We start from the raw sequence: 14,455 nt of genomic DNA on the forward strand, positions 1-14,455 counted from the left end.
ACTATCTCCTCACTTACGGACACGTCTGTGTTCACCTGTCAACATGACATCAAACTACTCCTCTGTAACTCCTCAGCAGCCTGACTCTGTCCTCCTCCTCCTCCTCCAGTCCTGACCTTAACTTTGCTCACAAACAGACAACATGACATCAAACTACTCCTCTGTAACTCCTCAGCAGCCTGACTCTGTCCTCCTCCTCCTCCTCCAGTCCTGACCTTAACTTTGCTCACAAACAGACAACATGACATCAAACTACTCCTCTGTAACTCCTCAGCAGCCTGACTCTGTCCTCCTCCTCCTCCTCCTCCTCCAGTCCTGACCTTAACTTTGCTCACAAACAGACAACATGACATCAAACTACTCCTCTGTAACTCCTCAGCAGCCTGACTCTGTCCTCCTCCTCCTCCTCCTCCAGTCCTGACCTTAACTTTGCTCACAAACAGACAACATGACATCAAACTACTCCTCTCTAACTCCTCAGCAGCCTGACTCTGTCCTCCTCCTCCTCCTCCAGTCCTGACCTTAACTTTGCTCACAGACGGACAACACGGCTGCATCACGTCCAGCTGTGAGCAGGCCAACAATTCACCCTGCTGTGTTTACACTGGAGACGCTGCATTCCTCCTGGATTTACAGCCGTCGTCACACACCAGGCGTCCCCCTCCCCTTCCTCCTCCCTCCTCCTCCTCCTCTGTCTTGCCATTCACCTCCTGTCGCCTGCATTCATCACTGATAACAACCTCTTCTGTCTCTGTTTCTGTCTCAGCTACGAGCGACAGCGTCCCTGCAGCCAGAGGAAGAGCAGCAGCTTACAGGAGCAGATCCGCCTGCAGACCAGTTTCCTCAGCATGCCGGCGGACGCACAGGACGGGCAGGCGGACAGTCAGGTGCTCCTCTGTGGTCCTCACATCTTTCACTGAGGAGACAGAAGAAGAGGGGAGGAAGCTGGCCTCCCCCCTCCCCCATCTGCGAGCATGTGCTTCAATACGATCTTCCTCTCCCGTCTTCGTCCTCTACTTCCCTGCTCGCACGGTCGGGGCCAGGATGGAGGAAGAGGAAGGGAGGGGATGGAGAGAGGTGATGAAGGAAAGGAGGAGAAGGAGGAGGAGGAGGGGGGGGACCAATGGGAGGAGAAGGGAGGGGTCGGTCAGGGGACAAACCCCGGCGCTTGGTTTGGAGGCGGAGCTGGTGGGTGGAGTCAGGGATGAGGGACAGCTACGGTGTCATGGTGACTCAGGAGAGGAGGAGGAGGCTGGTCCTCTGTCAGCCGGCGAGCCTCCACCCAGGTTCAACCATCAGGGGTTTTATCACAGGGAGGTGGCTGCAGCGCCACATGGGACAGTCTGGTGTTTATCGGCACACGTTTGGCTTGTTAAAGAGTTAAATCAAATATAACTTATATTTCATTCTGTCTGTCCCACGTTTTTCTACTCACTGACGTGGTCAATCTATGTGAAACTGCACATAGGCATTGAGGATTGGCATAGGTAGAAGGTGACAAAGCTACCAATGGCTATGGACTAGTCTATAATGATTTTCTTATGTCTTTTATGTTGGTACCTGCTCCAACTACTTTCCACTTTTTATCTTTCAGTGTCCGAAATTAATTTTAAGCATATTTCTGATGGGCTAAAATAATAAATTGCCTTTTTGTCTCATTTATTTTTGTGTCAGTGCATTTCATTGTGACAATCAGTGCTCATTTTAATGAAATTTAATGAAAATACATCTGATGCAGGATATAAATCCTCTACATCAGACTCAAAATACTATCAACCATACAAGAAAAACAAAATACAATATACAGTTAAAAACCTCAATAATACATACATATCACTTAAATACATATAACAACATATCCAAGATAATCTTACATCATCTCAAAAATAATCCAAATCCACAAAAATCATATCCTTACTTTATAATTATAAAAAAAAATCCTTATTTGACCAGAATGTATCTAGTCTAATTTTAAAAGAATTCACTGATGGAGCCTGCACTGCATCCTCTGGAAGCTCATTCCATACTCTTACAGCCCTAAGTGTAAAAAGTTTTTTCTTTTGTCAGAGTGACACATTTTTGGGAAGAGTTTTAAGGAATTTCCTCTTAATTCATACCTATTATTCCAAAAACTGACAACAGGCTCAACTGTGGAGTCATATACTTTGTGGACAAGTTTGTAAACCTCAATCATGTCACCTCTATACTTTGGTAATTCTAAGTGTCTTAATCTCTCTTCATATGGCATCTCTTTCAGACCTGGGATTAATTTGGTTGCTCTTCTCTGAACCGCTTCAATTTTTTCTATATATTTTGCTTTATAAGGACACCAGACAGAACTAGCAATTCAAGATGAGATCTCACCAAAGCTTTGTATAATGGTAAAACAATTTCCTTACTTAAATTTGTAAAAGTTTGTTTTATTATCGCCACCCTGGAATTCGATATTTTAATTTTTTAAAAAATGTGTTTTTGAAATTCTAATGAACTGTCAACCACCACACCTATATCCTTTTCCTCTTCTACATGTTGGACAAGCAAGTCTCCAACCACATACTCAACACAGTTGTCACCCCTTCCTCCGACATGCAGATGCTTACATTTTTCTGGATTTAATGTCAATAACCAGGTATCACACCAATTACTCATGCTGTGAAGATCTGCTTGAAAATTAACTGTGTCTGTGTCCTTCGTAATTGTCCTAAATATTTTAGTGTCATCTGCAAAAAGGTATAAATCAGAATGTATCACACTTGGTAAAACATTTATTTATAAGACAAAGAGAACGGGCCCCAGTACTGAGCCTTGTGGGGCTCCTCCTTCTGATGATCAGTTTTAAACTTTTCCTACTTTATATTTTTGAATATTGAGACTGGCGTGTATTAGGTTCTGACTATTTAGCTGGGGTTCTCTTAGTCCCTAGTTGAGTTATGCCCAGTGACTTAAAAGATTTTTACAGCCTCTTTTCAGTCACTTTAATTCTCCCCTTTTCCCATTCAACTAGTGTGAGTCTGTATAACTTGTATGTTCTTATGTTTTCATTGTATTTGCATGTTTCTATTAATGGATTGACTCAGGTGCAACAGTCTTGACAATTGCTCTGTGTCAGCCTGTCACTGGCTGCAGCTGCAATACAGATGGTTTCTATTGCCTCTCATTATACCTTGCATTGTGACTGGTGCTAGAACTTTACCTATGTATATAACAGGCTTTCAGTGTCTTTGTCTCTGTTTGATACACTGAAGAAGGCTTAGGCCGAAACGTTTGTTTGTTTGTTTGTTTGTTTGTTTGACCGTGTGTTGCCCTAGTAACTTATACATTTTGACTTTTTTGTCTTTTGTGAGTGCTGTTGCCCACAAGTTTTTTTTTTGAAGTCCATATATATACAATCAACTGCCTGCCCTTTATCCAAAGCTGCTGTCCACTTATCCAGAACTGTGAGAAGCTGAAGCGATGTTGATCTCCCAGATATAAATCCATACTGCTTATTACTAAAAAGCCTGTTGGTCTTCATATGATCTACTATATAGTGTCTAATTAATTTTTCCATTGTCTTACAAATCACCGATGTCAGACTAACTGGTCTATAATTTTCTGCCATTGACTTGTTTCCTTTCTTGAAAATAGCACTTATTTGTGCATCTTTCCATTCGCAAGATAGAGTTGCCTCTTCTAATGATTTATTAAATAACAATGTTAGAGGTTCAACAATTACACACGCCAACTCTTTTAGAATCCTAGGATGAATCCCATCTGGCCCTGGTGACTTATTGGTGTCAATATCCTGTAAAAGCTGAATAAAAAGTGTTTCATTTGCACATCCACTTTTGGCAATTTAGATATGTGCCCTTCAGGTTCAGTCACAAATACACTGCTAAAATAATCAGACAAAATTTCTGCTTTTTGTTTATCATCATCTGTTTTCGGAGAATCACTGTCATCCTGATTGGTATATAGATCACCTATTTTCGTTTTAATTTTTGTCCTCTTATTTATATAATTCCAAATAACCTTACACTTATTCTTAGATTGCTTTGCCAAATCTTCTTCATAAATCTTCCTTAAATACCTTGTTCTCATTCTCACAAAGTTACTGACTCTGCGATATGCCTTCTGTACCTCTGGATATTTACTTTTCATTGCCTTTTGTTTTCCGTGTTTTTTTCTTCAATTTTCTTTTCTGTAATACTATCCAAGGGATATTTATGTTTCTTAGTCTGTGACCAGTTTTTCCTGATTGGCACATACCTATCCTCTATTTCCTTCAACTTTTCCTTTATTAATCTCCATAAATTTTCCGCAAATTTTCCTTCATTTCCTTGACCAAAGCTATGACGACCTTTCTTCCATGACGAAAACGAGACAATGACGAACTAAAGATAGATCTTGATTAAAAAAAAAGACAAAATCTATGTTTCATATTCGCTGACAAGACCTGACAAAAATGTTCGTGGAGGACTATCAGAGTTTGAAAGCAGAGAGCGGCCGTGCTTGAGACGCATAAAAAATGCATGATTATCATCAAATTTAGATGGTTCATAGTTCCAGCTTCTTCAACACCACGACTTGCTGCTTTTCTTTTAATTTGAATTTCTTATATTTATTCAAACATTTCTGCGAGAGCACTTCTACTTCCATGACCTGTAGCCGGGTCATCAGAGTCCTTTTGTAAAGTCAAACTGGCGGACGACACACCTGCAGCCAGGTGCCTTCTCAAAACCAGACTATACCCACTCCCACTCTGAATGAAGCTCCCTTCATCCAGGTGAAGGGTGAGAACACAGCAGTAAGCTTTGGGACAACGTTCCCTCTCTGACGCTATATTTGGTAACCATGGAATAAAGTCAGATTTCTCACATTTTATCTTCTTTATGTGTATTTGTTTCGAATTTATTTGATCTGTGCTGCTGTTTATCAGAATGTTGGTAGTTTATATCGTATCCTTTTGCCATTAAAATAAATAAATGCACTGATAACTACGTAGGTAAATCAATAACACAAAGGGATACAAGGCTCCCAGTGTTCAACCACCGTCCACAAGATGGCACTGCTGCCCCACCAGTGTTTCTCCTCACAGGTGGAGCCATGTCACATCCATGTTATGTAACGTTCTTGTCTGATGGTGCACAGGTGGAGGACAAAGACAGGAGGGCTGACAGAAATGGGCTGAATACAACCTGGCATTGACTGAGGGGTAAAGTTTTAATCTCAGACGATAATCTGACCCTGAAGTGACTGATGCTGAGTGAAACCTGCTGCTCCCACAGGCACAAGACAGAAATGTCCCTGTATGTAGTTAAAATCACCACCTGAGAGATAATCCCAGTAACGTACTGGGAGCTCTGTGTGAAAGAGGCTTAATTGTGCCCCTCCTCTGGACGCCAGGTCACAAGTTTCCCCCTGGCAGCGTCTCAAAGTGTGTCGGAGCCCGGAGCCTGATGGAGTCTGACAGCTGATCTCCTGGATGCAAATTCACAAAATGACCGGGGAGAGGTGAGGCAGTGAGAGGGGCGAGGAACAAGGGAGCGTGGGAGAGCGGCGCAGAGTCCCAGCTGAGCTTCAGGAGCTCACAACAGGTAGCCAGTTACAGTACCACCTTGCAACAGGTGCTTTATAATCACTCTCAACCTGTGCACGTGAGCCTTTTCATGGCTGAATGAATGAGGAGGGAAACACCCCTGACATTTCTCCTGCACCAGCTGGAACAACAGAGGGAGTGACGTTCCCACACAACAATCAGGCTTCATTCACAGCGTTCCCACCAGATTCACACCAGGACAGAGTCTGGAGTTACAATGTGGGAGGGTTTTATGAGACAAGTCATCATGAATCATCAGTATATACCGTCGTTAGATAAACAAGTAAACAAGTACCAAGGTCAATATGTCAAAACTTTCACAAACAAATAAAAAGTTGAACAAATGTTTTCCTGAGTCTAACTGGGCTTCAGGGCCAAATTTGAAGACATTTCATTGAGGTGTTCTTGAAATATCAGGTCCACGAGAATGAGATGAACCAGGTCACAGTGACCCTGACCTTGACCTTTGACCACCATAATCTAAACAGTTCATTGTTAAATCCAAGGGAAAGTTTGTGCCAAATGTGAAGAAATTTCGTCAAACCGTTCTCAAGATATTACATTCACGAGAATGGGTCAAACCAGGTCATGGTGACCTTGACCTTTGACCACCAAAATCTAAACAGTTCATTGTTAAATCCAAGGGAAAGTTTGTGCCAAATGTGAAGAAATTTCGTCAAACCGTTCTCAAGACATCACAGTCGCAAGAATGGGTCAAACCAGGTCATGGTAACCTTGACCCTTGATCTTAGACCTTTGAGCACCAAAATCCAATCATTTGATTCTTGAGTCTAAGATGATATTCGTGCCAAATCTGAAGAAATTTCAACAAGGCATTTTTTTTTAGAAATCACAATTCATGAGAATGAGATGAATCAGGTCATGGTCACCTTGAGCTTAACCTTTGACCACCAAAATCAAAACAGTTTGTTGTTAAATCCAAGTGGAAGTTTGTGCCAAATGTGAAGAAATTTCATCAAACCGTTCTCAAGATATCACATTCGCAAGAGTGGGTCAAACGGTCAAAAGGTCATGGTGACCTTTGACCTTTGAGCACCAAAATCCAATCATTTGATTCTTGAGTCTAAGTAGACGTTTGTGCCAAATGTGAAGAAATTTCATCAAGGCATTTTTTTAGATATCACAATTCACAAGTATGGGACAAATCAGGTCACAGTGACCTTGACTTTTGACCACCGAAATCCAATCACTTCATTGTTGAGTCCATGTGGACGTTTGAGTCTGAAGACAATCCCTCAAGATGTTCTTGAGATATCACGTTCACGAGAATGTGATGGATGGACAACAGCAAAAATATCACCGAAACTATCGCCCAAAGTGTTCTTGAGATGTCGCCTTCACAAGAATGGGTCAGATGAACAACCCTAGCGTAGTGGTTAGAGCACTCGTCTTCCATGCAGAAGGTCCAGGATTCGAATCGACATCAGCAAAGGCGTTTCTATTGAATTATTAACCTTGAGCATCTTTCTCTTTAAAGACGAGAAGCTGTAGCAGCTACGTCCTGTTTTTATACGTGACTTTGTATGTTGTTGTTTACTTGTCGGGGCTTTCCGGGTCAATCAGCCCGTGTTCCTGTTTGGAGTAAACCTGTTCCTGTTTGGTGTCGTTCACTTTGTGTCAAGAGGAGTTTTCCTGTTGTGTGTGTATCTGTGCAGAGACCACTGTCAGGTTTGGGACTATAGTTTCAGTAGCAGGTTTATCATCATCAAACACACATGATGAAGGTCTATTGGACAGAAACATTGCTAACTGCTGCGTGGTGCTCTGTCTCTCTGTCCCTGCACTGTGTTCATTATTCAGGAGCTTTCCAACTGTGCAACCTAAGTCCTGCTGGCAGCGGGTACCTGTCCTCGTCTGTCCGCACCTCCCTGCACGACCTCCCGAGGCTGCGTGACGCACACGAACAGGCCCCAGCCAATCACAGAGCTGCATCCAGAGCCACCAATCATACAGGACATCAAAAGATGATGTCTTTGAGTGTCAGAGTTAACTCAAAGTCCATGTACTATCCTTCTAACTGGAGCAGACGGTTGTGTGAAGTCAGTCATGGATGAGTTTGCTGTTAAATACAACATTAAACATCTCTTAGGTATCAAACTGACTCCAGCCTGCAAGATGATAACATCATGGCCATTTTCTAGGGCTGCAACAATTCAGAATCGGACGATATCCGCCTTGTCGGGACAAAAGGACGCCGTAAACTTGCTATCTTCATATCAGAGGACGCACCCTATTGGGTCAGATGAACAACCCCAGTGTGTGGAAGGTCCAGGGTTCAGCAAAGGCATGCAGTCACAAGAGGTACAGACCGCCAAATCAAACGGGATCAGATTCCTTAAGGAGTAAAATCTGAGCCAAGCCCTCAAAGCGTGGGCGCATCTCAAGCCCGTTGTCGACGAGAGGTTCCAGACATAAAAACGAATTTGTATCAGTGGTCAAGAGGTAACAGAAATGTTAAATGTCGCTCCAAATCGGAATCAAAACCTCTGAATCACTGTCTAAAACTTAAATTAAAAGCCTAGTCCCTTTTACTAGCCCGGTGTGGCTACACATTTCGACAAATAAAGGCCTGTCTCCAATAGAGACCTGGTCAATTCGGTATCGGCTGATAGCCGCCTTGTCGGGACAAATGGACGCCGTAAACTTACTATCTTCATGTCAAGTTACGCGCCCTATTGTTTCCCTGATAATGCCACGTTATAAACAACAAATCTATGATGACACCAGAAGGAAGAGAGCTAGTTAACGTTAGCTGTTAGCTGTTAGCAGCCAGTTGCCGGAGCTAACAGCTAACAGCTAACAAAGGTTACACTGAGTTACTTTACAATGAGTTTAAGCTCTATTCAGTAAAAATGTGCGTTAGGTGAGGGTAAATTTTAATGTTTTGATGTTGTGTTCAAATGTTTTTAGGTGCATGGAATTATGTCGCAGAAATAGTTGTGATGATGTATCGGATTCGGAGCCTGTTACATCACTGATCGCCACACAAGACAATGAATCAGGAGAAATTTCAGCTGGTTGCAATCTGCAGCCTCACCACTAGATGGCACTAATTCCCGCATACTCAACTACACAATAAAGACATATTTGTACGTTACTGGTGTCTGTAACGTTCTCTATCAGTTGAATATTTTGTTACCTGTGTTGGAGCACCAACTCTGAAAACAGATGAAACGTTTTAGCCTAATTTTTAAGCAAAAAAAGCCAAATTTACGTTGGTTACAACATTAGCTGGTTTTCTTTATGGCCGTAAAATGTACACCTTTGATTTTACAATTTAAACATGTCAACTTGAGCTCCACGAAAATTTCGGCTATTTTTTTTAACCGAACAATTAACAGAAAGAAAATCAAAAAGCTGGAAGCAGCTGCTGTTTGTCCAAGCGACATAACAGCCTCAGAATAATGGAAATACTGTTTAATTAAATACCTTCAGGCTGGTTGTCTGTGATAAAACTATTTATTAAAGGGACTAGAAAGCTGCCGTGACTGAGGACAGTCGAGTCTGCAGGATACGTTTCACAAACAGCTGCTTTTATCAGCTGATCTCCCAAAACAAACCATCTTTAAAGATTTTTATGCCTCTAATTTAACCATATCTGGATTATCATAACACTTGACATAACACAGGCAGTTTAAAATCAACTTAAAGTCACGTATAAGGGTTTTGTTCTGCCAGAATAACTCACATTATCTACATATTTGGCTGAAGCACCAGGCGAGCAGAGCGGCATTGAACGCATCACTGAGCTCCAGTTACTTGTGGCATTCAGGTCCCAATTATGATCCCAATGTAATTATCAGTGAGCACAAAGAGAGTCGGGTAATAACCTGTTTCTGCACCAGCGACACGGACGGACAGCAGGCTGGATATTCTCTCTGCACCTCTGAATGTCTGTTCTTCGTCGTGTACAGGGTGGATTTACCTGCAGGGATCCGGCTTGACTCTGCGAGGCGATACCTTCCCCCCGTGGAGCTGCAGTGGCGTCCTGACAGCGACACAGAGCGGAGACACTGCTGCCTGCCTCCTCCCTTCCCCTCAGACCTGGTCTTGTGACTGTGGGGACAACAGCTGACAGAGCTCCTACAAAATAAGAGCCCTGGGCTGCCGGAGGAAGGAGTCCATTTCCTCAGTCTTTCTCCTCCACTCTCAGTTTTACAGTTTGTTTCTTCCTGTGTTTGTTTCTCTCTCTCTCTGAAAGGAGTTTTAGTTTCTTATTTTCTGCTCTGAACAATTCTCAGCTGTCACACTCCTCTCTCTCTCTCGTCTTTTTTCTTCCCCCACCAGTTTATTTTTTATTATTATTATTATTATTTTGTATGTTAATTTACTGAATTTTTCTGTATCTAAGTTTCATTTCCCATTTCCATACAAGTAAAGATACCACAGTAATTCCTCGATAAATGTAGCGATAGAGATATAGTCACAAAAACTAATTTAAGTACACATTTATTTAAAATAAATAAATTTAAAAATTCAAAATATTATAATTAGAGTTTTTTAAATATTAATAATTAAATAAATAAAAATAAAAATGAAACAAATTTGAGAAATAGCAATAGTGATAACAAAAATTAAGTAAAAAAAGAATAAATAAACAGATAGATAAATAAATATGAAATATTATTAATAAAAATAATTAAAAAGAAAAAATAATGATAGAAAAAAGAGGTGAAATACTGATGATGATAAAAAAATTTAATAAAAGAAATTAAAAGTAATAATAGTAAATACAAAAAAATAACATAAAATATTAATAATAAAAAATAAATAAATAGAGAGCAAGGAATAGAAAAAAATAAATGATCAAAGACAAAAATGAAATAAAATAATAAAATGGTAATAGTGATCATCATAAAAAATTAGTAAAAAAAAAAAAACTAATTAAAAAATGAATATTAAAAAATAGAAAATTATAAAAATAAATGTATAAATAAATGATAAAAATGAATAATGATTAAAATTAAATCAAACAGAGACATAGTAATGGTGATAAAAAAAGAAAAGAAAATCAATTAATCAAAATCTTAAATAAACAGATATAAAAAAAATGACCTGGAATAAGTGAATTAAAAAAAAAAAGATTTAATCAACAGAAATGAAGACGTAATAAAAATGGAATAAAAATAGTAAGAGAAAAAAAGAGATTTTTTAAATCAATCAATGCAACCAGCTTTCTCAGACGACACAGTTTACTGACAGTAGAAATTTGTAAGCCGACCAATCCCCATCAACAAGCAAGCACTAATTTGCTGCCCACTAATTTCAAGCTACTGCTGCTTTTCACATGTAAACTACTGGATGCTTTAATTGTGAAAGCAACGAGCCGTCACATTTCCGTCGTAGATGAACTGCCCCTGACTCGACCCCGATGAAGGACGTGATAAACAGGTAGAGCTCCTCCCTCCATGTCAGATTATCTCACTGACAAATTCATGTTGTTTCCTCAGAGGAAGCTCTTTTTATTTTAATCCGAGGGGCCCCTGAGATGAAAGCTGAGCCTGGTGACCACAGCGATGGGGCCTGTCAGCTCCGGCCTGGGGGGCCAAACAGATCCATGTGATGTCACTCAGTCTGATCCAGAGGGGACGGACTCAGGATGTGATATCGTCTGCAGAAACCACGCTCCTCCAAACAGGGTCACTGTTCCTGCAGGGAGGCGGCTGAAAGCTCGTCACCTCCCGCAGCACAAAGAAACCGGCTCAGGTTACGTTCTGACTGAAAGACAGTGAACACACCCCGCTAAGACCGGGAGAGACCAGCAGAGACCAGGAAAGACCAGCAGAGACCAGGAGAGACCAGCAGAGACCAGGAGCAGGGTGTCCCCGCTGAAACATGCTCTTTGTATGACTGATGGACGATACTGTCTCAGTCCTTCTGATGTTTTTACATTTAAAACGTCTGCCTCAACCTAAGACGAACAAAAAGATATATCTCAATTAAAAGGATGAGGCAGACAAGGTCACAGCGACCTTTGACCACCAAAATCTGACCAGCTCATCCTCGAGTCCGAGTAAATGTTCGTGCCAATTTTGAGAAATGCCCTTTAGGTGCTCTTGAGATATCACATTCACAAGAACGAGACAGATGCAATGTCACAGTGACCTTGACCTTTGACCACTGAAATCCAAAAAGTTCATCACTGAGTCCAAATGGACGTTTGTGCCAAACTTGAAAAAAAATTCTTTCAAGCTGTTCTTGAGATATCACATTCAGAATAATGAGACAGATGCAAGGCCACAGAGACCTCTGACCACCAAAACTTAATCAGGCCATCGTTGAGTCCCAGTGGACGTTTGTGCCAAATTTGAAGAAGTATCTTGAGATATCGTGTTTACAAAGATGGGATGGATGTACGGACATCCCAAAAACATAATGCCTCTGGCCGTGGCTGTCGTCAGCACAGAGGCATAAAAACATTTACTGTGTTCGTTATGGAACGTTAAATATTTAAACGGCGTTTGTGCCATGTTTTATCCATTGTCATACACATCCACAGTCTGTTAAAACCCTGTGACAGTGGTGCAGTGTGAGAGGGTGTCACATGTTGTGTCCACAGGCTCTCAACAACAACAAACAACACAACATCACAGAGCTCATCACGCTGCAGCCTGCAGGTAGAACAGGAGATCTTACCTGACACAGGTGACAGCACCATGTTCCCCGACCTCTGGACTTCATCAAACTTACTGAAGATGACGTTCAGCCTGGACAGAGAGGAGGAGGAGGAGGAGGAGGAGGAGGAGGAGGAAGAGGACAGAGAGTTAACATCAGAGCATAAACAGCCGTGCTGCCTTCAGGCCTCTGAAAACAAAACTCTCAAATTGTCTCAGTTCAGTCTCCCCAGGCGGCCGTTAAATAGGACAAATCATCGACTCGTCGCTCGCAGTCTCTGCATCCCAAAATACTCGTCGTAACGTCTGTGACGCCTGCTGGGTAATATTATTAGAACAAACACTCATAATCACAACGTAACAGCAGCCGCCGGTGACTTCTGTTCTCCGTCTGTGAGAAAACATCCTTCGTACCAGGGAGCAATGCTGATTTCAAATGTTGTTAGAGAGAGAAGCTTTGGTGTCAGTAGATGTAAGAATATACGTCTGTGGTGATGTGTGAACTGAACAACGTACAAAACATGTTCTCACTTAAATCATCAAACACTGACTCTGGGTCGTGGTCTGTTTAAAGGACGTCACCTCACAGCCTGTGAACTTGTGACGGGCAGTTTACACTATTGTAAAGACATTTAATTGACTCAATTAATTATAAATAAACTGAAAATGTTGTGTTTGATATGTTGTGTTCGGTAATGTGTTTGTCATGTTCATCAGAAACTGCTACAAACAGCGTCCTTTTAAAACATCTGTTTATTTCTTTTTATTTTATCTTATTTTTTATTTTATTTTACTGTGTTTTATCCAACTCTATTTTGATTTACTCTATTGTATTTTACTTTATTTTGCTGTATTTAGTTTTGTTTCTATTTCATTTAGTTTCATCTTAACCTATTGTATTTGATCTTATTTTATTCTGTTGTATTGTACTTTATTTTATTCTGCTGTATTCTATTTTCATTTATTCTATTTCATTTTATTCTATTGTAGTTTTTTTTTATTGTACAGAATTTCATTTTATTTTATTTTGTTTTCTTTTATTGTATTTTGTTTTATTTTTATTTTATTTTGATTTATTCTTTTGTATTTTATTGTATTTTGTTTTATTCAATTTTATCTTATTTTGTTTTATTCTTTTGTATTTTATTTTGTTTTCTTTTATTGTATTTTATTCTATACCATTCTATTGCATTTAATTTTATTTTATTCTATTTTATTTTATTTTGTTTTATTTTTAAGATTATTTTGTGGGGCTTTTTGTCTTTAATGTACAGGACAGTGTGAAATGGGGAGACGGAGAGAGAGTTGGGGGACGACACGCAGCAAAGAGTTGCAAACCAGAGCCGAACTTGTGACGGCTGCAGCGAGGCATCACTCTGTACACGGGGCGCCAGCACTATCCACTACGCTACCAACACCCACATTTTATTTGTTTCGTCCGATTTCATTTTATTTTGTTTTATTCATTTCATTTCGTCTCTCAGTCAGAGAACGTTCTGTTCTGCTAACAACAAAAAATTAAATTACAGAAAAATAAATTCAAATAATTATCATATTATTGTTGTTGTGACAGCGTGCAGTGAGCATTTGAACGCACCGTGACTGAGGCAGACCCTTCTTTCCCAGGTCCATCCTCACTCGCTCCCCGACGTGGCGGTAGATCTCCACGAGGCAGTTCATGGCTCCGTCACGCACCTAAAGGACCACGATGAGAACACAACACGTCAACACACTGCTGCTGTACTTTATTTTCATTTAACATCTTGTTTTAGCACATCGTTTGCTTGCTGTACTTTGAGGTAATCTGACAGCATTTTCAAAAATGTTTTCTGCTCAGTGTAAAATAAATAAATCTGAATCAAGCTGAACGCTGAGCACAGGAACGTGTCATAGTTTCATCTGTCTCCAGCTGGTCTCCACTTTCCTCTCACCAGCAAACCGTCAGACACAAATATCAGAGCGGTTCCTGAACTCATCGTCATGGTGATGATGCTTGGTAACGCAGAAGACAAGTGCTTCAGAGTGTGTTTGTCTGCAGGAAGGGAAGCTCATGGGCACGGCTTCCTGTCCTCCAGAGGAAGCTGTAGTCCCGGTGATGACAGACGTGTGCAGCGGGGCAGAGAGTCGAGCGACCCCGTAACGGCTGCAAGGTCACAGGTTTGATCCCTGCTGTGGATTTCTCTCCTAAAATACATCAGGAAAACATCCTGGTTCCTGCTGAGCTGTAGTGTGTGTGTCTGAC

At 40.9% G+C, this 14,455-nt stretch overlaps 1 protein-coding gene across 18 annotated transcripts in view; it reads right to left on the minus strand.

The window, feature by feature from the left end:
- Positions 1-14,455, minus strand: part of LOC125884802 (CLIP-associating protein 1-A-like) — a 74,425-nt gene that overhangs the window by 54,278 nt on the left and 5,692 nt on the right. For 15 of the 18 annotated variants that reach the window (XM_049570022.1, XM_049570020.1, XM_049570021.1 and 12 more), the window contains 2 exons: positions 13,811-13,908; positions 12,236-12,306 (listed from right to left, as the gene is read on the minus strand). In XM_049570022.1, the coding sequence (XP_049425979.1) occupies positions 12,236-12,306; positions 13,811-13,908 (169 nt within the window). Of the gene's footprint in view, positions 1-813; positions 1,072-9,429; positions 9,652-12,235; positions 12,307-13,810; positions 13,909-14,455 lie in introns of those variants that run through there. The other 3 variants (XM_049570036.1, XM_049570037.1, XM_049570035.1) reach the window with 3 other exon arrangements.

Source organism: Epinephelus fuscoguttatus, linkage group LG24, assembly GCF_011397635.1.
Source record: "Epinephelus fuscoguttatus linkage group LG24, E.fuscoguttatus.final_Chr_v1".
Taxonomy (NCBI): Eukaryota; Metazoa; Chordata; class Actinopteri; order Perciformes; family Serranidae; genus Epinephelus; species Epinephelus fuscoguttatus.